The following is a 23,202-nucleotide window of genomic DNA, read 5'->3' as shown; positions in this document are numbered from 1 at the left end:
AGCCAACCATTTCTTTCTGTTTTTCCTCACGAAACGCGTCGACGGCATCCAGGACACATGGCGGCCAAGCCGGCCTAGCCCGACGGGGCAGAGCGGCTCCATCAGGACCACGCTGCCCTGAGGCCGCCGCCCCCGGCCGCGCGTCAGCCTTCTAAGAACTTCTCTGCGAGACGCGCAGGGCGGGGCGGGCTCCGGGGCCTGAAGCTCCTCCCACAGGCCCGGCAGGGCCCGCCTATCACGGAGGGGGAGAAATCAGCTCGGCTTCCGGTCTCGCACTCGGCGCTTTATCCCGCGAGAAGAGAGCACGGCCGCCGTCCGCCGAGCTGCGGCCGGGGCGAGGAAGGGGGTGTGGCCGGGGTGTAAGGGAGAGGGGGGCGGGGTCGCGCGCCTCGGGCGTACGCATGCGTGCACGCTGCTGGCCGGGCTGGGCGGAGAGGGGAGGGGGCGGCGGCGGCCGAGGCAGAGGCGGCGTCGTCCTCGCCGTGGTCCGGACGGTGCGTGGCGGCGCGGGTGGCCACGGGAGAAGGAGGTAGGGACCGCCCCTGCGGTGCTATCGAGCCTCTCTGCGTTGGCGCGTCGGAGGGCCGCGGCCCCCTGCCCTCCCCACAGCCCTGGGCGTCTGGCGGACCCCGGGACGCCGGGTCACCCTGCGGGCCCCGCGCTGCAGGTACGAGCCGAGGCCCCGGGCCTGGCCCGGCGTTACCAGGACGACGGCGGGCGTGCCCGTCCCCGCGGCTCCCTGCTTCCCGCGCGGCCACAGCCCTGTCCTTGCTTCCGCGCCCCGTGGGGCCGGGCCGGGCCGGGCCCGAGGACTGCGACCCGGCGGGGGAGCGCTCGCCGTCCGAGGCTGGGCCGGGGAGCTCCGGCCCGCTGCAAGGCGTGCGTGCACTTGAGTACCTGTCGCTCGGGGGGTCCTGGGCCGCGAGAGGGTAACGCGCCTGGTGCCCTGGGCACGGGTGGCCGGCAGTGAAACTTGGAAGAAGTGGAGTTGGTTGTTTTGGTGTCAGCACTGTGGGATGTGTGGGGTTTTTTTCCTTCTTAAATAGTGGGGAGGTCAACTCTTTTGTAAGTTCTTGTAGGTGGTGGTTTGTTAGCAAATGAGGTAGTGTGAATTAACATGAATTTCATATTAAGGACATTTGTTTTGCCGACTTGGGAGAGTTCTGCTTAGAGAGTTTCGGTAAGGCACATAATACCTAAACAAACAACACTTTATTTTTTGGAAATGCTCTTGCCCTGAAATCTCCATACGGAATCTTAATAGCTGTTAATTTTACAGGCATAATGGTTATGAAAGCTTCAGTGGATGAGGATGATGCAGGATGGGAGCTCAGTATGCCAGAAAAAATGGAGAAAAGCAATACAAGTTGGGTGGATATAACTCAAGATTTTGAAGAAGCTTGTCGAGGTGAGTTTGAATTTTTGAAAGTTCAAAGTCTGGGCAAGGAGCAAATAAAATTCTTGGAGTTCCTAGATTGATGGCAGGAAGTGAAATCAACAGGTAAGTGTGGTTTGTCAAGTTTTGTTCAGCACACTTGAGCCTCTACCCTCCAATTTTACCTTTCTTTTGAAGCCAGCTTGGGATGATATAAATTAAGACCCGGTGTTAAGGCAGGTGGATCGAGTAGTCGGCACTTAATTCCAATTGTGGAGATGGTGCTGCTGCTGTGGAGCTGAGGTTGGAGGAGCGGTCAGCTCAGCGGACTCCTGGCTTCTGCCTGTGGCAGTGTCTTCCTAGGGCAGGCACATCAGGTCCCTGCTCCCTCCACAGACATTGTATCACTGCCTCAGAACACTCCTCCTTTTCCAAGCTCAAGGTCCTTCTTACCTCCTCCTGAAACAGGGCTGTGGTTCCCTGGCAGACCAAGCTTATTTTTCTCTGTCTGAGCTGCCTGTAAGTGGCTTCCTCTTGCACACTCAGGACCTCGGCATCACCACACTGAGCACCGCCACTCCCCTACCTGCTCTCAGTCTACCCCAGCTGAATCGCATGCTTTATTTCCCTCACAGGGCTAATATGTGTCTGAAGCTTTCATTTTCAAAGATTCCTTGTTTCTTTAGTCTCATCCACGAGCTGTCAGCTCTCTGGGCACCGAGATGGTGTCTGCAACCCCAGCGCACGAAGCAGTGCCTGGCACGGACTAAGGAAATGTTTGGGGATAAGCGACTAGAGAAGTGAGCACGGCTGTGCGAAGGAATGAGCCGTGGGCAGAGACTGCAGAGGAGAGCAAGAAACACGTGATCCGATGAGCCTCAAGTCCGAGAAGGGGAAGTGAAGAACGCGGTGGGGAGTGAACTTGGGGAGGTGCAGGGGCCTGCTTGGATCAGGAGTGGATGTTCAGGCAGATGGGGGTCTTCAAAGGGTCCCACAGCATGCATAACGTGAAAAGTGCTGGGCATGGATTAAAATTTTTTTGTCATCTTCTGATGACAAAATGAACTCATCAAAATGAACTCATCTTCCGATCCCATGAACTTTCTAAGGTACCTCATAGTTCTAAGTAGGTGCTCGTGACGGCGCTGTTTTCTTGAGGAGTTTGGTTGTTTTGAGAACAGTGAGGTGCAGTGTGTTTAAATAGCGCTCTGAAGGAGTGAAGATTGGGAATGGTTGCAGGTGGAAAGGGAGCCATGTGTGTCTAAGCAAGGTGATAAATCATGGGCCTTGCCTGTGTAGTGAGGATGCCTGCTGGGGAGACTGGAAGTTGGGTGAGCGCCGGTCTATGTGTCTGAGGGAGAAAGGAGGTGTCGTTTTTGTGCACAGGGATCTTTGGCCAGTGCCTGCATCCTGCCTGTCATCTTGCCCTGATTTTGAGTGATCTGCTATGGAAGGCTGTCATTGTGGTCATTAAGAACTTAGGGGGAAGACTTTAAGAAGGATCTGAGGCTTCGGCTGGATCTTACGGGAGAGGGTGAGTTTCTGTAAGGAGCCGCCTGAGGCAGAGTTCACTGAGCGTTTTATGTTTTAGAAATAGTGAAACATTTGGCTTGGCTGTAGAACAACTTTGAGTGCTGGGATTGTAGAAAGGCTTTGGTGCTTTTTTTGGTTTCTGTTTGAGCTTGTTTTCCAGACAGTAGGAAATCTTTTCAGGGTTTTGAATGTAAGATTGAAAGTGTATTCCCTTTCATGTTGAGTACAATGACTTGGACAAAGTAACTTCTTGGAAAATACAAAACTTTGGAGTGAGACATGAGATGGAGGTCCAGCTCTTGCTGCCCATTCGCTGTTATTTCGGATAGTGACTTAATCTTAGTCTGCTTCATGGAGTTGGAGTGATTAAATGAGATTAGATGTGAATTACTTGTTCTGTAGTAGTCATGGCAGCTGTTGCTCGTAGTGTTTAAGTTGGTAAAATTTTAAAAAGTTATTGAGAGAGTGTGTGCTTAGGCAAGCTTGCTTTCTTATTTTGGGTTGATGTTAGGTGCTGGACTAGGTTGGGGTAGGGTCGAGTAGAAGAGTTGATGTGTGAGAGCAGAGAAGGTTCAGGGGACTGGAGTGATGAGTGTTGCAGTGGCGAAAGGAGCATTAGAGATGATGCGGCTTGGCATGTTTCTCCGTGACGTAGAGAAGAGTGAACATACGCACCCCAAGGCCAGAGTTGGTTTTTGTTTTTTGTTTTAAAGATTTATGTATTTTTATTGCAAAGTCAGATATACAGAGAGGAGGAGAGATAGAGGAAGAGCTTCCTGTCCGATGATTCACTCCCCAAGTGACTGCAACAGCTGGAGTTGAGCCAATCCAAAGCCGAAGCCAAGAGCCCGGAGCCTCTTCCAGGTCTCCCACACAGGCTCAGGGTTCCAAGGCTCTGGGTTGTCCTTGACTGCTTTCCCAGGCCACAAGCAGGGAGCTGGATAGGAAGCGGGGCTGCTGGGATTAGAACTGGTGCCCATGTGGGATCCCTGCGTGTGCAAAGTGAGGACTTTAGCCGCTAGGCTACCACACCAGGCCCCAAAGCCAGAATTTTACAAGATACATGATACAGTTTGGAGAGTGCAGGTCTGCATTGTTGAGTTTGAACTAAGTATGCCTTTAGAGACCCTCTAATTGTAGTTCTATTTTTTGTGGGGGGGCAGTTATGAGGAAGAGCTGAATTGAAGAAAACAGTTTAATATTGGTGGAGGTAGATGGTTTTGGCTTGGCTTTGTGTTCTGTCGTTAATTAACCCAGTTTCTTTGTGGAAGGCATCTTGAGTAAGGCATGGTTTAATTCCTCCTCCTCTGTGGACGGAGGGGGTGGCGTGACTTGTTGTCCACATCATACCATCCTGTAATTAGCTCTTATAAACTGTCAGGCGGCACAACATGAAGTACACTGCTTACAGCTTTTTGGTGTGGAGTTAGTCTGTAGATACAGATTTAGAACTCAGGGTTGTTGTGTTAGTTTTGGTTTATGGAAATAAGTTCATTCATAGCCTGGATTATAGTTTAGGCTTCTAGTGACTGATATTCTAACAACTAAATTTAAAACGGATGTGATTCTATCCCATAACTGTCCCAGTTGTCTCTCCCTGATAGTAGCATACTGGCATTTGGCTAGAGTCTGGGAAATTTTGTTGGAGGGTGTACCATGGAGTGATTTGCATCCTGGTAACGGAGTTTAGTGTGCACATTTTACTCACTGTTTCGGTGGCTCTGAAGTATGTGAGGATGCTGTCACTGTGATTGTACCTGATAGGTAATGTAGAGTTGCTTCAGTATATCTGCACTTGCTTTCTTTGGAAAACCTTCTCTAAATTAAGCCATCTCTTCTCGCAGGACTTTCAGAAAGCCTTTTCAGTTCTACCGCAGCCTAATGCTGGGTGCCTGCCCTTTGCCGCCTTACATCTGGAGTGTTTAGGCTTTCTGTTTCTCTTCTTTCCATTCTGTCCTCTCTCACCTAGAACATTTAGGTTATCAGTATGTAGTAAGAAAGAATAAATATTCTAAAGCCATGTTTCCATAATTCTGAGAATATTTATATCTAGCAGTTTGAGTGTGTTAGGGCAGTTTGAAATATTACATTAAATATTACATTAAATTTTATAATTTTTGGGTGACTCTGGAACCAGGGCAATTACCAGCACAAGTGTGGGCACTGAAATTATAATTCTTGATCATCGTGTTTTCATCCAGGTGATACAGAATATATTCCTGTGATCTCCAAGGATTACTGGAGGGATTAAATAGCCCTTTAAAATTATTGTTATTATAGAGAAAGTATAGTTTCTCAGTAACTTTCATGATCATCCTCTCCATTTTTCCAAATCTGTATCCAGGTTGAGAATCCTTGTTCTAAGAATTTGTTGTGTGACTATTTTTAAAGACTTATTTATTTGAAAGGCTGCACTACAGAAAGGGGAATATCTTCCACCTGGTGGTTCACTGCCCAAGCAGCAGCAACAACCTGGGTTGGGCCAGGCTGGGGCCAGGCTGCAGCCAGGAGCTTGTTCCAGGTCTCGCTGGGTGGGATGGATGCAGGGATGTGGGTGCAGGGATGCAGGCACTGGGACCATCTTCCACTGCCTTCCCAGGTACATGAGCAGGGAGCTGGATTGGAAGAGGAGGAGCCAGGACTTGAACTGGTGCCCATATGGGATGCTATCGTTGCAGGCAGTGCTGCTCAGCTGCCTGTGCCACAGCACCATCCCCTGTTAGTGTTCTTAGAGGAAAAGGATGGATGCTCAACAGCCTTTAAGACAGGTTTTTAATAGATTATTTTGGAAATGAGAATTAAGGTTGTTTTTTTTTTTTTTTTTTTTTTTTTTTTTGTCGCATCACTGAGGATGTTTCCAGTGGTGGGGCAAACATGTCTGGCATGTGTAGGTCACTTTCTTGCAGTGGTTCTCAGCTGGAGGCGATTCTGCTTCAAAGGACATTTTTGGTTATGACGTTGGGGAGAGGTTGCTCCCGAGTTCATACGAGGCATTCAGCTAACCACCGAACTTACAAGGTAGCCCTCACAGAAGAGGAATTGTTCTCTCCAAAATGTCACTTGCACTGGTTAGTTCACTTCACTAGACTATTTTCGAGAATGTTTATCCATTACTCAAATTCTCCAAACTGGAGTTTTTAGGAAAAGAAATACAGCACGGTGAATGGACTGGTTCCTTTGGTGTACTTTGAGTGCTTCTCTGCCTTGTTGAATACATTACAACAAATTTTCGCTGTTCAGGGGCTGGTGTTGTGGCATAGTAGGCTGAGCCTCCACCTGTGACACTGGCATCCCTTGTGGGGGCCAATTTGTGTCCTGGCTGCTCCGCTTCTCATCTACCTCCCTGCTGTTGCCTGGAAAATCAGCAGAGGATGACTCCAAGTCCTTGGGTTCCTGCAACCGCTCCTGGGAGACCCAGAACTAGCTCCTGGCTCCGCATCAGCTCAGCTTGAATAGTGAGTTAATAGTTAAGTGAAAGATAAGTCAGCTTGGACTACCATATATATACCTTACTAGGTAGGACACAAAGACTAGTTACTCCTCACTAAGGTATTGAAGATTTCTCTGCACACACCTCCTAAAATTGTTCTGCTCCTCAGTCGTTAATATATGGCTTATTAGAGTTATAAGTCTGTTTGGACTGTTTCTTCTGTTGTTGAAGTTGTGTAATGGCTTTTTCATTGGAGGGGATAATATTCTGGCAGCTCTACTTTCAGACCAAGGATGGTCCTCCCAATGAAACTGTTGAATTTATGTGGAAAATAAGATGCTGGACTCTCTGCACGGCCCATACCCGCAATGAAGGAATCATGGCTGGTTGTGTACTGTACTACTGTAGTAATATGGAGGAATTCAGTATGGGGGGAGAGGTTGGGGGAACCCCAGAACCTATGAAACTGTCATAAAATGAAATAATAAAATAAAAAAAAGGTTAAGTGGAAGAAGAGCTCTGGGGCTTTCACCTGTGCCTCCCGTACACCTCCTCATTTTAGTGCTACTGTAGCCTTCAGTTTACTGAATGATTCTGAGGATTTGTTTCAGTTTCCATAGAAGGTCTGCAGGGTGGTCCTCCCTACAGGTGGGGCATCACCCAGTGCGGTTGATTTGGGCAGGGCGCTGGGGGCTATGTCTGCTCTTCCACATGGAGCCTCACCTTTACTGCACCGTGGGAAGCAAGTTGCCAGTGAGGTTGGTTTTGTGTTTTTGCACTGCTGCTTTTAGGTTCTCATGTTCATCCTCTTGTTTGCAAGTATTCCCGATTTTGTTACTGTTATTTGTTGTTTAAGCTACTTTGGGAGCGGCTCCTGTGCTTATTTTAATGTTATTTTAAGAAGAGATTAGCGGATTTACGTGTCTTAAACATTGGTCACGTTTACCCGGGAATAAACTTCAATTGTATTGTACTCTGTTAAAATGGTGTTGTATTTCATCTTTGTTATTGGAAAAAAAAACAAAACAAAAAACTAAACAAACCCAGGATGTTCAGAGGACACTGGCTGGAGTTTGACCATCGTTTATGATCTTATTGTAGTAATCTATTCAGAGACCTGTAACACCAGTTTATGAATGGTTTCTCAAAAGGTGATGAAATGGCATTTGTGTTGTCACCTGTCTGCAAGTTTTGCTGTTGTCTTAGGTTAAAGTGATAGCTCTTTTTTTAAACAAAATTTATTATTTTCATTATATAATTCTAGGTAGAAGGCTTTTCCCTCCGCCTCGCTTTCCACCTTCCTGTCTCCCTCCTGCCATTTTCCCCTGTATTTTATAATGATACAGTCCTTCAGCTGCAGTCATAAGTCCAACATTTCTGCTTTTTACACGTGCTATTACATTGTCAGTATAGGCAGTGGTAGAGAATTTAGTACTTGTTCTCAAGGTATGTTTAACAGTTCCATTGTTGGTCCTTTTACTGCCATGCTTTTTCGTGTCCCAGTCTTTATCATACCATTTATTTATGAAAATGGAAGTGTATACTTGTTTATATGTCTTTTTGTTTTGAGATTTATTTTCTTTTTTGTTGGAAAGTTAGACATAAAGAGAAGGGGAGAGACAGAAAGGAAGATCTGTCCGATGATTCACTCCCCAAGCGGCCTCAACAGCTGGAGCTGTGCCGATCTGAAGCCAGGAGCTTCACCCAGGTCTCCCATGCAGGTGCGGGAACCCAAGGCTCTGGGCCGTCCTCCACTGCTTTCCGAGGCCACAAGCAGGGAGCTGAATGGGAAGCGGGGTTGCCCGGATTAGAACTGGCGCCCGTATGGGATCCCAGCATGTGCAAGGTGAAGACTAGCTACTAGACTACCGTTCTGGGCCCTGTATGTCTGGGGTCTTTTTTTCTTTTCTTTTTTTTTTTAAAGATTTACTTATTTTTACTGCAAGGCCCCAAGGCCCTGGGCCGTCGTCAACTGCCTTCCCAGGCGACAAGCAGGGAGCTGGATGGGAATCGGGCTAGAACCGGTGCCCATGTGGGGTCCTAGCACATCCAAGGTGAGGACCCTAGCCGCTAGGCCATGGCACCGGGCCCTTTATATGTCTTTTGGTTTTGTATCTTGCATGAGGGTTACCTTATATGGGAGGGAACATATGATTTTTGTCCTATTGGGATTGGCTTGTTTCAGAGAGCATAATGATTTCCAGATGGGACCACTTTGTAGCAGGTGACATTCTTTTTAATGGCTAAGTAGTATTCCCTAGAGTAGTTGTAGCACCGCTTCTTTTGACGGGCACCTAGGTTGTTTCCATGTCTTTCCTGTTGTGGATTGTGCTGCTATGAATATTGGGGTGTAGGTTGCTTTCTTGTTGGAGGTTTCACTTTTGGATATGTTCCCAGGAGAGTGATTGCTGGGTCATATGGGTCAATTCTTGGACTGTTTCATAGAATTCAGCTGTGAAGCCATCTGGTCCTGGGCTTTTTTGGGAGGGAATTAATTGCTGATTGGATATTTCTTCTGGTTATAGGTTTATACAGATTTTCTATTACCTGCTAATTCAGGTTTGGTAAATGGTGTGTGTCTAGGAATCTGTTTCTTAAAGATCTTCTGATTTGTTCACTTATAATTGCTTGTGGTAGTTGCTGATTATCCTGTGTATATCTGAGGTATCTGTTTTTATGTTTTCTTTTTGACTCTAATTTTATTCATTTGTGTTCTTTTTTTTTTTTTTTTGATCCATGGGTCTGGTGGAATGTATATCTTGTTTTTTCTTGAAGAACCAGCTCTTTGGTTCATTGATTTTATGTATCCTTTAGGTTTCTATTTGGCTAATTTTTTCTTTTATTTTGATTATTCTCTTTTTCTTTTATTTTGCTGTTTTCTGTCTTTTTTTTTAAACATTTATTTTTATTGGAAAGTCAAATATACAGAGAGGAGGAGAGACAGAGAAAGATCTTCCGGTCCAATATTTCACTTCCCAAGTGACCACAATGGCTGGAGCTGAGCCAATCCGAAGCCAGGAGCCAGGAACTTCTTTCTGGGTCTCCCATGTGGGTGCAGTGTCCCAAGGCTTTGGGCCATGCTTGAGTGCTTTCCCAGGCCACAAGCAGGGGAGCTGGCTAGGAAGCGGGGCCACTGGAATTAAAACCAGCACCCATATGGTAACCTGCATGTTCAAGGCAGGGACTTCAGTTGCTAGGCCAACATACTGGGCCCTCTTTTTTCTTTTTTCTTTTTTTTTTCTTTTTTTGGTTGGAAAGGCAGATTTACAGAGAGAAGCAGGGACAAAAAGAAAGATCCTGCATCTTCTAGTTCACTCCCCGAATGAATGCAGCAGTTGAACTGAGCGGCTCCAAGGCCAGGAGCTAGGAGCTTCTTCCAGGTCTCCCACATGGTTATAGGGTCCAAAGGTTTGAGCCATCTTCCTCTGCTTTTCCAGGTAATAAGCAGGGAGCTGGATGGGAAGTGAAGCAACTGGGACACTGGGATAAGAACCTGCAACCATATGGGATGCTGGCAATTACAGTCTGAGGATCGCCCAGGCCCCCTGCTTTTTTTTTTTTTTAGGAACTGGGATCTCGGGCCCGGCGGCGTGGCCTAGTGGCTAAAGTCCTCGCCCTGAAAGCCCCGGGATCCCATATGGGCACTGGTTCTAATCCCGGCAGCTCCACTTCCCATCCAGCTCCCTGCTTGTGGCCTGGGAAAGCAGTCGAGGAGAGCCCAATGCATTGGGACACTGCACCCTCGTGGGAGACCCGGAAGAGGTTCCAGGTTCCCGGCATCAAATCGGCGCGCATCGGCCCGTTGCGGTCACTTGGGGAGTGAATCATCGGAGGGAAGATCTTCCTCTCTGTCTCTCCTCCTCTGTGTATATCTGGCTGTAATAAAATGAATTAAAAAAAAAAAAGAACTGGGATCTCTTTATATTGTTATATTGTAATTTATTTATTTTTATTGGAAAATCAGATCTACAGAGAGAAGGGGAAACAGAGGAAGATCTTCCATCCTATTATTCACTCCCCAAGTGGCCGCAGCGACTGGAGCTGAGCTGATCCAAAGCCTGGAACCTCTTCCTAGTCTCCTATATGGGTGCAGGGTCCCAAAATCTTTGGGCCTTTCTGCACTGCTTTTCCAGGTCACAAGCAGGGAGCTGGATAGGAGGCGGAGCAACTGGGATTAGAACTGGTGCCCATATGGGATCCTGGCACATGCCAAAAGAGGACTTCAGCAGCTAGAATATTGTGCCCGGCCTTTCCTGCTGTTTTTCATTTCATTTCACTTCACTTATTTAATTTTTATTGCATAGTCAGATATATAGAGAGGGGAGAAGAGACAGAGAAGATGATCTTCTTTCTGATGATTCATTTCCCCAGGTGACCGCCAGGACCAGAGCTGCGTTGAACTGAAGCCAAGAGCCAGGTGCTCCTCTGGGTCTCCCACGCGAGTGCAGGGTCCCAAGGCATTGGGCTGTCCTTGACTGCTTTCCCAGGCCACAAGCAGGGAGCTGGATGGAAGCAGTACTGCCGGGATTAGAACCGGTGCCCATATGGGATCCCGGCGTGTGCATGCAAGGACTTTAGCTGCTAGGCCATGGCGCCAGGCCCTGCTGCTGCCTCCTTCAGATGTATGTGTAGCTTGTTTGCTTGATGCTGTTCAAGTTTCTTGATATAGGTGCTGTTTGCAATAAATTTGACTCCTATCACCACCTTTGTGGCATTCCACAGGTTTTGATATGTTGTGTGATGTCTTTGTTATTTTAATGAATTTCTAAATTTGATTTCTGTAATCCATTGTTCATTTAGTAGGATGTTCAGCTTCTAAGTATTTGCGTGTTTTTGTAGTATTTTACTTAGTGGTTTGCAGTTTTACTCTGATCTGAGATAATGCATGACGTTAGTTCAATTTTTCAAAAATTTCCTGAGCTTAGCATGGTAGTCTAGTGGCTGAAGTCTTTGCCTTGTATGTGCCAGGATCCCATATGAACACCAGTTTGTATGCCAGTTGCTCCACTTCCCTTCCAGCTCCCCGGTTGTGGCCTGGAAAAGCAGTAGGAGGACAGCCTAAAGTCTTGGGACCCTGCACACATGTATGGGAGACCTAGAAGAAGTTCTTGGCTTCAGATCAGTTCAACTCTGGCTCTTTCAGCCACTTAGGGAGTAAACCAGTTAATAGATCTTTCTCTTTCTCCTTCTTTCTGTAAATCTGACTTTCCAGTAAAAATAAATCTTAAAAAATAAAAAGCCCTCTGTGGCTTGTTTTGTGACCTATAATGTGATCAATTCTGGAGCAGGTTCCATGTACTGATAAAAAGCCAGTATATTCTGTGTCTTTAGGAGGGAAGGTTCCATAGTTATCAGGTTCATTTGTTCTGTTGTCTGGGTGAGGTTTGTTGCTTCCTTGCTGAGTTTCTGTCTCATTGATCTGGTCGTTGATGTTAGTGAGTCAGTAAGATTGCTAACTATTACTGTATTGGCATCTGTGTCTCCCTTTAGGTCTGTGGGAAGTTTCACCTCACTAGGTACCTGTTGGTATGTGTACATTTGTTATTGTTATTTCTTCTTGCTGGATGGATCTCTTTTTTTTTTTTTAAGATTTTATTATTATTGGAAAGCCAGATATACAGAGAGGAGGAGAGACAGAGAGGAAGATCTTCCGTCCGATGTTTCACTCCCCAAGTGAGCTGCAACGGGCCGGTGTGCGCCAATCCGATGCCGGGACCAGGAACCTCTTCCGGGTGTCCCACGCGGGTGCAGGGTCCCAAAGGTTTGGGCCGTCCTCGACTGCTTTCCCAGGCCGCAAGCAGGGAGCTGGATGGGAAGTGGAGCTTCCGGGATTAGAACTGGCGCCCATATGGGATCCCGGGGCTTTCAAGGCGAGGACTTTAGCCGCTAGGCCATGCCGGGCCCTGGATGGATCTCTTTATCACTATGTTGTGCCCAACTTCATCTCAGTGTTTTTCACGTTGAAGTCTATGTGGTCTGGTATTGGTTTGGCCATGCCAGCTCGTTTTCCCTTTTCATTAGCCTGGAATGTCCTTTTCCATCCTTTCATTTTCAATTTCTGTGTATATTTTGTGATGAGATGTGTTTGTTGAGAAACAGATGGGTATTTTTTTTTTTTTAATAGAGTTTGCTGAGTTTAAACCATTTACGTTCAGGGATAATATTGACAGGTAGTGACTTAGTCCTGTAATTTTAGCATTGGGTTTCTCATTGTTTGATTTAGGGTTTTGTGTGTGTGTGTGTGTGTGTGTGTGTGGTTTCATTGGCTAATTCTCCTCTTTACCATGGAGTGTAGCTGGCTTCATTGTTTTTTTTTTCAGTCTTCATGTTTTTCAGTGGTGCTTGTAGTGCTGATCTGGTAATGGCAAAGTCTTTCAGCTTCTTTTTACTTTGGAAGTGTTTTATTTCATTTCAAAACATGAGTTTTGCTGCATATTTTGTTCTGCATTGACCGTTGTTTTTGTTCGTTTGTTTATTTTTTGGATCTGGAATGTATCACTCTATTCCCTCCTGGACTGAAAGGGTCTCTTCTGAGCAGTGAGTGATGCCCCTCTGTAGGTTATCTGATGCTTTTCACGTGCCTGCTTCAGTGTCAGTGTCATGTTCAACCAAAGGAAGCTTGATAATGATGTGTTGGGGTGAGGCTCGTTTCTGATCATATCTCTGTGGGGTTCTGTGTTCTTCCTATATTTGGCATGCCCTTACAGTCCCAATGTTGGGGAAATTCTGTTTAATAAAACACATCCTGCAATCCTGCTTCTCTTCCCACCCCTTCAGGGACTCCTCTATCACTGCTCCGCTTGTGTTGATCTCTTTTTTTTTTTTATTACATTGCATTATGTGACACAGTTTTATAGGTACTTTGATTCCCCCACCCCTCCCTAAACTCTCCCCCCATGGTGGATTCCTCCAACTTGCTGCATTGCCATGGTTCAAGTTCAGTTGAGATTCTTTCATTGCCAGTATATACCAAGCATAGAGTCCAGTATCTTATTGTCCAGACAAGTTCGATGGCTTCTTGTGGAGACCATCTCTGGTCTGAAGGTAGAGCCGGCCGAGTATTATCCCGATCAATTAAAAGCCCCAACACAACATCAGCAACAATTTATAACGTAATGGAGTTAGTGGACATAGTATTGAGTAACCAATGTTAAAAAAAAATGCAAGTTCTTAACCACATCCTGTACTTCTTCATTGACAATCCGATTTTAATTTATATACAACGGGTTCTATACACCTTAAAATGACTATAGATTATTATTCAGTTGTCTCGTGTCTATTTTCAGTGTAGTGTTTAGCTTTTTATAGCGTCAAAGCGTAATTTTGGTGAACCTGGCTTTTTTGTTTGTTTGTTTTCGGGAAGTCTAGACTGGCTTATAACTCTAACAAGACATATGTCAACAGTTTAGGTGCAGAACAGGTTTATGGAGAGGTGTGCAGAGAAATCTTCAATGCCCTAGTGAGGAGTAACTAAATCTTTGTGTCCCACCTAGTAAGATATAAATGAGTTCATGCTGACCGCTTCCTGTCTGATTTTTAGGCTTTCCTTGTTCTCTATCTATTCTAGATTTTTTTGTTTGTTTGTTTGGTTATTTTTTTGAGGGGTTTCTGGAGCGATCCTGATTGTCATTGCAAGAGAGGGTGTGGACCCAAAGTTGGAATCAAGCGAGAACCAGAGAAATCTCCCCTCCCTAGTCCCAAAGGAGGTTTACTGTTCTTCTGTTTCTGCGGACTGCTCAGGCTCTTGGCTGTTGTTCTGATGCTGTTGGATCCTGTGAGGGAGGATTTGGACTTCTTCCATCCCATGTGGTAGATTCAAGCGGGAGTGGATGACCTTGGAGTTCTTGGCCTCCGAGGGCACTGCAATTCCCCATGGTCTCCTTGGTAATTGGGATGTAGTCCTTGGTGCTCGTACTGAGTCCTTGGTGAGGATCTGGGAGTCTTCAGGGTTGGGATACAAGCCTCCTCTTGTCCCCCTGCTGCGCTCTGGGGTCCTCCCCTGCTCTTTGCATATGACCTCCTGTTAAGAGGTTGTCAGGGTCGCTCTTAAATCCTGCTATATGTCTTTGTAGCTCAACTATTGTCTAATTCTGATTCGAGTCTGTTGTTTATGAGTTACCAGTTATGATCTTGGTAGGTTGTGTTTCACGTCTACCTCACACATTCTAGGGAGATGGAAGATTTCTCTGTTCTCCCGCCCCATTACGAAATAACATAGGGTTTTTTTTTTTTTTTAAGATTTTATTATTATTGGAAAGCCGGGTATACAGAGAGGAGGAGAGACAGAGAGGAAGATCTTCCATCCGATGTTTCACTCCCCAAGTGAGCTGCAACGGGCCGGTACGCGCCAATCCAATGCCGGGACCAGGAACCTCTTCCAGGTCTCCCACGCGGGTGCAGGGTCCCAAAGCCTTGGGCCGTCCTCTCCTGCCTTCCCAGGCCGCAAGCAGGGAGCCGGATGGGAAGTGGAGCTGCTGGGATCAGAACCGGCGCCCATATGGGATCCCGGGGCTTTCAAGGCGAGGACTTTAGCTGCTAGGCCACGCCGCTGGGCCCCAGGGTTTTTTTTTTTTTTTTTTTTTAAAGATTTATTCATTTTATTACAGCCAGATATACACAGAGGAAGAGAGACAGAGAGGAAGATTTTCCATCCGATGATTCACTCCCCAAGTGAGCCGCAACGGGCTGGTGCGCGCCAATCCGAAGCCCGGAACCTGGAACCTCTTCCGGGTCTCCCACGCGGGTGCAGTGTCCCAATGCATTGGGCCGCCCTCAACTGCTTTCCCAGGCCACAAGCAGGGAGCTGGATGGGAAGTGGAGCTGCCGGGATTAGAACCGGCGCCCATATGGGATCCCGGGGCTTTCAAGGAGAGGACTTTAGCCGCTAGGCCACGCCACCGGGTCCAATAACATAGAGTTTTAAAAGTGTATTAGGTTTTACAGTTCTTTGATTTAGATCATAAACAGTCTGACTCGCATTGATTCTTGGTTCTTTGGTTATTTCACAATATTTTATTGCATGTGGTGTAGGCTGTTTGAGGTCGAGATAATATTAATTACAGGTTCTTCAGAGGAAGATTTACTGTGATTGGGAATCTTTAGGGTTGACTCACATCCCCAAAGCACTGTGGGTTCAGCATGGAGCTACCTAAGCAGCAAGTCAGAGAACCAAAATTCCAGAGCTCCCCGACCGGGTGGCCAGCAGGTGGAGCCTAGCTCCAAATGGTGCACTGGCCTCCGGAGAGCAGCCCACCATGTGTACGTGGTGGCTGGCATGTGTATCCAGGCATGAGGCGCCCTGTTCCCTCCCCCACTCCCACCCCCCCCGCCCCCCGGTACCGTCCCCAGCTCAAGCTCCTAGTGAGCAGTGGGAGGGGCTGGACCCGCTTAACAAAGTCCCGAGACTTACCCTACTGAAGGGCAGTCCACGGGGCTCTGGCAGGCCTGGGAGCAGCCCACCATGTGCCTGGATACACACGCCAGCCAGCACGTGCACGTGCCTGATTTGAAACTAAGGATGAAAGGAAGAAGGTGATTTATTGTTAAGATTGCAAAAAAAACCAAAAAACTTGAGTTAAAACTATGGTGTGAGCCAGTTTCTCCTCATACCTAGTTTTTCCCTTCTCTGAGTGCTTTAAGTGTTGTAGTATCGGGCCTACTGATGGCTTTAACTTAGAAACTGAGGTAGGTTGTTGTGTTCCCCTGTGTTCAGTGATTTGGCCATTTCACGGGGTTTTTGAAGTTGATGCTGTTTTTGGCAGTACTGTGATAGTATTCACCTTTTTTTTTTTTTGACTCTTTGTCCCTTGTTAAGGTACAGGGAGTTTTTCAGAGACTCTGAAATGGGTGAGAATGTCATTGCCTTGTGGCTTATGGTAATGTGAAGCATTGTGCTTTTCACTAAGTGTTTTGAGAACTGTTGCATGGTTGGATAAGGCTCAGTTTACTCACTGTTTTTCCCAAAAGATTTATTTATATATTTGGAGGGCAGAGTTAGAGAGGGGGAAGATACAGAGATAGGTCTTCATTCATTGGTTCATGCCCAGATGGCTGCAGTGGCTTGAGCTTGGCACTTCTGAAGCTGGGAGCTTCATCTGGGCCTTCTAGGGAGTTGTAGAGGCTCACGGCTCACACCCTTGAGCCATCTGCTGCTTTCTGAGGCTCATCAACTGGGAGCTGGTGGGAAAGTGGAGCTGGGCCTGAAGCTCAGGTGAGATACTGGCTCCACAGGCAGCATCTCTGCTGGCTGTGCCCCAAGTTACCCCCAGCTACTTACTTGGTGTTGCTGTCCAAGACCAAGTGTAAGTGATCATGTCATGGGATTCTTGGGCTTGACCAAGGGAGCAAGGACATCTTTTTCTCTCTCCTTCATTAACACGAGAACTAATTACATTGATTTGCTTCTGTGGAGTGTTTTTAAAGTTTGGTGAACTTATTTGCTAACCAGATTTATTCAAAACATGTTAGAATATTACAGAAGTTCTTAAAACTTTTGGTCTCAGAACCCCGTTATATATTTTTTTTGTGTGTGTTACCGTTATCTATGCTTGTATATATTGATGTTTGCTGAAATTTGACACTGAAAAAGTCAATGCTTACTTCATTTAAAAACAATAATGAACCCATTGCATGGTAACATAAATAATAATTTTAAATGGGAAATTGTGTTTTTCAAAGCAAAAAAATTTAGAGGAGTGGAGTTGTTTTGAATTTTTGCAAGCTTTGTTAATTTTTGGCATAATTGAGCACAGTTGAATTGCCTGTTCTGCAGTCTGTTGCCACATGTTGTTTTGGTTGAAATATTGGAAGTAAATTTTGCATCAGCAAATAATTGTGGCTGCTGTTTAGTGTTATACCAAAAACTTGACTGGTGGTGGTTTCTTGGAGGTTTTTGCAATGTGGAATCTAAAGTTTTATCAGTGGATTTTTTACATTCTGTTGCATTGAAATCCATTGGTTGGTCTTGACTTTCGAATAAGTCTTAAACTGTGCCTGATTTTGTAATGTGCATTGCCGTGTAGAAAATAATGGTTTGTTGAATTGTATGAATCTTCCAAATGTTAAGACATTTCACTATGTAGTATTGAAAAGCACATTTGTTTAAGTTAATGTCTGTTGTCCAGGATAGAATGCCACTTGGGATGCTAGCAAAGCATAGTGGACCCTGAATTCCAGTTCCAACTCAACTTCCACTTCCAGCGTCCTGCTAGTGTTGCATGCTGGGAGGGAACAGGTGATGGCTTAGGTGCCTGGGTCCCTACTGTCCACTTGAGAGACCCAAATGGAGGTCTGGGCTCCTAGTTTCAGCCTGGCCCAGCTCTGGCTGCTGTGGGCATATGGGTAGTGAACCAGCGTATGCATGATCTCTATGGCTCTCTGTCTTTCAAATAAATGAAAATTTGAAAACCTACATGATACCACCACCCACAGTGATAAGTCCTGTCAGACTTTCAGAATTTTGGCAGCAACTACTGTCACTTTCTTTTGAAGTTTATTTTAGATAAAATCCCAAGTTTGAGCAGTGATAGTTTTTTTGCAAGTGTGCTGCCTGATAATTGGTTCAGTGCTTTTCCCTTTGGCAGCTATCTTTGATTTATAGCTGATGTGTTTCCCATGTCTGCTTCCCATTTGTCAAATAGAATGTTTAAACAGATAGTCAGAGATTGAGGTTTTAATAAGATTAATCAGGGCAAATTAGTATTCTGTGTGAAGTAAGGCACCTGTGGTACAAAATGCAAGAGCCTGCCTTGCTCCACCCTGTTCCTGGCCATGAAATTATACTTACAAGGATATTTACTCATTCATTCATTCACTTACTTGAAAAAGTTAAGCAGAGAGGGAGAGAGAGATCTATCCACCGATTTGCTCCCAAGGAGGCCACAACAGCCAGGCCCAAACCAGGACCTTCGTGTGTGTCTCCCAAGTGGGGCAAGGGCCCAAGCACTTGGACTATCTGCCACTGATTTTTCCCTGGCTAGCAGGGAACTGAATGGAAAGTAGAAACAGTGCCCATATAGGAGGCTGCCATCACAGGTTGTGACTTTACTTGTTATGTCACAGTGCTGGTCCTGGGGATGTTCTTTTTGTTTCTTTTCCAAAATTTTAATTGCATTAAAATAACATATAACAGTTTACTAACTTTAAAAAGTATTTTTAGGGGCCAGCACCAGAGTGTAGTAGGCTGTCTCTCTCAGTGCCAGTATCCCCATATGGTTCAAGTATCAGCTGCTCTACTTTCGATCCAGCTACCTGGTTCTAGTAAAAGCAGTGGAGGATGACTCAAGTCCTTGGGCTCATGCACCCATGTGTGAGACCTGGAAGAAGCTCCTGGCTCAGGTCAGCTCAGCTGTGACCCTTGTAGAGTGAGCCAGTGGATAAAAAATCCTGTGTGTCCTTCTCTCTGTAAAATCTGCCTTTCAAATAAAATAAAATAAGTCTAAAAAAAAGTCAAATGAGTCCCTTCAAACAAAAAGAAAAAACTAACTTAAAAAATGTACTTACTTGAGAGATGCGAAGACTAGAGTGGGCTTGTGTCTCCTGGTTCACTCCTCCATACCTGCAGGGGCTGAGCCTGGGTCGGCCTCCAGCTGGGAACCAGGAACTGGATCCCGATCTCCTGAAGCCAGCATGCACTGCTGCCTTCCAGCAGATGCAGAGGCAGAAAGCTAGAGTTGTATTTAACTGCTAGGCTAATGCCTGCTCCCAAGCTTGCTGAACGATTTTTAAGTGTACAGTTCAGTAATAAGGCATTCATAATGTGCAACATCTAAATCCATTCCTCTTCATCTTATAAAACTGAAATCCCCTATCCTTTCAACAGTATTTGTCTTTGTGACCAACTGTTTTTTTCCCCCTTGGTATAATATATAGTGTTCTCTGGGTTCATCCCTGTGATGTGTCGGGATGTTCATCCTTTTTGAAAAAGTTACACAGAGACTGATTAATGTATATCATTTTGCTTATCAGTTCATTTTTTCATTATGTAGATTGCTTCCATATTTTAAACGTTTAAGATAATGTGCTGGGACTATCATTGTACAAGTATCTCTTCAATGCCTTGTTTTCATTTCTGCTGGTAAAATGTCAGTGGAGTTGCTGGATCGTATGGTAATTGTATGAATTTTTGTTGTTTGGGGATGTAATTTTTCTGTGTCTGTGCCATTTGACAGTCCTCTCTGTTAGTATGTAAGAACTCTGGTTTCTGGTTTCTCATACTAGTGTGGTTGTTTGTTTCCCTGTAGTAGCTGTCCTGTGTTTTGGATATTGTAGTTTTGATATGCATTTCCCTAATGAGCTGGGATTATCAAAATTGTTCTTAAGTGAGATTGGACAACATTTTAATTGCAATTATATGTGAATGAAAAAATACACTACTAGCATAGCTTGGGGTCACTTCATTAATGCTGATGTTACAGCAGTTTTGCCTGTGCTATGCTGTTTTTCCCCCTTCCCAGCATCACTTTGGCATCATCACAGTAAATGTCAGTACACTGAAGAAGGCATTCTAGTTAATACAAACGTAATTGCAGTGTCACACAGTACTGGGTGGCTAAAGAACGGAAAAAATTGTTGGGTTGTTACTGTAATTTCTGTTAATGCTTCATTATCATATTTTGATAGAAGCTTCTTATTTTGGAACTGGGAACTCAGTGTTGAAGATCAGCTAGAATGGATAGATTAAGTTCTGAAAACTATTTCTTTACACACAAGATCAGACCTTCAGTGTTAAACTACTTAGCATGTTTCAGCAGAGGGCACTGCCTTACCTTTGTGTTGAGATCGCCTGGAGTGCTTTGGGCACTGGTCTAGGTCCCAGCCCTTGATTTTAGTTTGGTGGTTTTCTTTGGACATTGAAATTTAGGAAGTTTTCTGCTTGATTTTACTTTGCAGCCAGGATTGAGGGTTGCTGTTTTGTAGGGAATGAACTTTGTTTTGATTAGCTGTGTACTCAAGTGTTTCCTGCATTATTTAAATAAAATTTAAAAAAATGGTTCTGATTTTGTTCCTGGAATAAAAAGAGATGAATTAGGATAAAGTGACTTTAAAATAACCTGAGAAGCAGCAATCGGTTCTTACAAAAGATTACATAGGAGAAATACGATGGTGATTTTAAAATATGGAGTTGGTAATTCTGATTAGACTGCTTGGCCCATGATAGAGCAACCTATCAATTCTCTAATTTTTTTTTCTCCCCAAATCGTTTGTTAAAATATTTAGATATGATATGAAAGCATTGTATAAATAGAAATAACAATTTATTAGTAAATTAATTTTAAGTAATGTAAGCACATTTTTGGGGTTCTGATGTGTTTTTTTTCCATAGAATTAAAAGATCAATATAAGTATTCAAAGGATTTTTCTCTTTGTTTCTTTTAGAATTAAAGTTGGGAGAACTGCTTCATGATAAGCTGTAAGTATTTATGTATCCCTCAAAATGGTTTAATATTATGTTTCATTCTACTTTTTCTTCTCTAAAGTAGTAATCTTTGAAGTCTGAGTAAATTTGTATTTCAGAGCTATGCTAATGCTAGGTACATTTTTTTTTTTCCCTTCAGTGAGCTCTTTAGGTTATCTGACCTTTTTGTGTCATGAAGTGACTGTACCTGTTCAAACTGTGACTTTGGGCCTTTCCTGGGTGGTAGATGTCCTTTTTTTTTTTTTTTAAGATTTATTTTATTTTCATTAAAAAGATACACAGAGAGGAGGAGAGACAGAGAGGAAGATCATCCGTCCAATGATTCACTCCCCAAGTGGCTGCAATGGCCAGAGCTGTGCCGATCCGAAGCCAGAAGCCAGGAGCTTCTTCCAGGTCTCCCACACGGGCGCAGGGTCCCAAGGATTTGGGCTGTCCTCGCCTGCTTTCCCAGGCCACAAGCAGGGAGCTGGATGGGAAGTAGAGCTGCCGGGATTAGAACCGGTGCCCATATGATATCCCGGCGTGTTCAAAGCGAGGACTTTAGCCGCTAGGCCACGGCACCGGGCCCAGATGTACTTTTTTGAAGAAAAATACCAGTTGTGTTTATGCTGCCATAGGTAGCCTCAGTTACCATTCTGTTTATGACCTGGCTCAATTTCTTTCGCCATTTCCCCCTTTAAAGAAAAATATTTGAGTTAGTGACAAAGATGACCAAATGGCTGCCAAGGTAGGGCTGGAGCAGGTTGAAGCTCAGAGTCAGGATTCCATCCAGGCCTTCCATGTGGGTGCAGGGGCCCAAGCAATGGGCCATCTTTGCTGTTTTTCCAGATGTGTTAGCACATACCTGGTTCAGAAGTGAAACAGCTTGGACTCGAACTGGTGATCTGATAGGAGATGCTGGTTTCACAGCTGCCATGAAGCCTGCTCCAAGACTGTTTTCAAAATTAAGAATTTGAAGTTGAGTGAGTTTATGAGTGGACAAGATTCATCACTATGAGGGTGGAGAGTTGAACCAGAAATTCAGTTTTTCTAAAACTGGAGTGTGTGTCACAATCATCTGGCAGGTTTTGCAAAGTAGCTTGCTGGGCTTTACTAGCAGCATTTCCTTTTGAACAAGTCTGGTGTGGGATCGCAGAATTCCCTTTGCTAACAGGTTCTAGGTGGGATGAATGCTGCTGATGGACTTTGAGAAATGCAGTGTATTGTTACTTTGTCCGTACGGGGAGGACATAATAAAACCAGGCTGCAAGCTAATGCAGAAAAAAATGTTTGTGTGGAACTGGAGCTGAGAGGACAGCTGGAGGGGTGAAGGCAGGAGGTGAGAGGACAGCTGGAGGAGTGAAGGCAGGAGGTGAGAGGACAGCTGGAGGGGTGAAGGCAGGAGGTGAGAGGACAGCTGGAGGGGTGAAGGCAGGAGGTGAGAGGACAGCTGGAGGGGTGAAGGCAGGAGGTGAGAGGACAGCTGGAGGGGTGAAGGCAGGAGGTGAGAGGACAGCTGGAGGGGTGAAGGCAGGAGGTGAGAGGACAGCTGGAGGGGTGAAGGCAGGAGGTGAGAGGACAGCTGGAGGGGTGAAGGCAGGAGGTGAGAGGACAGCTGCAGGGGTGAAGGCAGGAGGTGAGAGGACAGCTGGAGGGGTGAAGGCAGGAGGTGAGAGGACAGCTGGAGGGGTGAAGGCAGGAGGTGAGAGGACAGCTGGAGGGGTGAAGGCAGGAGGTGAGAGGACAGCTGGAGGGGTGAAGGCAGGAGGTGAGAGGACAGCTGGAGGGGTGAAGGCAGGAGGTGAGAGGACAGCTGGAGGGGTGAAGGCAGGAGGTGAGAGGACAGCTGGAGGGGTGAAGGCAGGAGGTGAGAGGACAGCTGGAGGGGTGAAGGCAGGAGGTGAGGACAGCTGGAGGGGTCAGTCCCACAGGTGTTGGACTCTTAGCGAGCGTGATTGTTAGCTGACTTTGATCGTAGATTCAAATTTTATTTTCTAATTCATAGTTCCTTTAGCCTATGTTTTTATTTCTTAGAGGCATGTATAATCTAACATTTTATGTGATTTACATTTTATGTGTTTATTGTCTGTACCCCTCCCAATCAGGATGTAGACCCCATGGGACAGATTTGTTTATTCACTCATGGATTCCAAGTTCTAAGAAAAGTGACTCTGTTCCTAGGTACTTATGTAGAATTTTTTGAGTGAATGAGACAGGTAACTTATTGCTACTCTAATTTTTTTAGCAGTTTTACTGATTGGGCAGATAGTTAATCTAGACTTTTGAAATTGTGTTTTAAAGATTTTTTTAAATTTTATCGGAAAGGCAGATTTACAGAGAAGAGGAGAGACAGAAAGGAAGATCTTCCATCCACTGTTTCACTCACTAAGTGGTTACAATGGCCAGAGCTGAGCTGATCTGAAATCAGGAGCCAGGAACTACTTCTGGGTCTCCATGTGTAAGCAGTGA

The 23,202-nt window shown here is 45.4% G+C and overlaps 1 protein-coding gene across 4 annotated transcripts in view; it reads left to right on the top strand.

Annotated features, from left to right (window-relative positions):
- Positions 1-368: 368 nt before the first annotated feature.
- Positions 369-23,202, top strand: part of NAA35 (N-alpha-acetyltransferase 35, NatC auxiliary subunit) — a 90,506-nt gene continuing 67,672 nt past the window's right edge. Inside the window, exons 1-3 of one of the 4 annotated variants that reach the window (XM_004581119.3) lie at positions 369-494; positions 1,280-1,408; positions 20,715-20,748. In XM_004581119.3, the coding sequence (XP_004581176.1) occupies positions 1,285-1,408; positions 20,715-20,748 (158 nt within the window). In that variant the 5' untranslated portion in view covers positions 369-494; positions 1,280-1,284. Of the gene's footprint in view, positions 668-855; positions 880-1,279; positions 1,409-20,714; positions 20,749-23,202 lie in introns of those variants that run through there. The other 3 variants (XM_004581118.3, XM_058672398.1, XM_058672399.1) reach the window with 3 other exon arrangements.

The sequence above is a fragment of the Ochotona princeps genome, chromosome 14 (genome assembly GCF_030435755.1).
Source record: "Ochotona princeps isolate mOchPri1 chromosome 14, mOchPri1.hap1, whole genome shotgun sequence".
Lineage (NCBI taxonomy): Eukaryota > Metazoa > Chordata > Mammalia > Lagomorpha > Ochotonidae > Ochotona > Ochotona princeps.
Note: the sequence above shows the minus strand (reverse complement) of the source record. Positions and strands in the feature narration are given on the sequence as shown.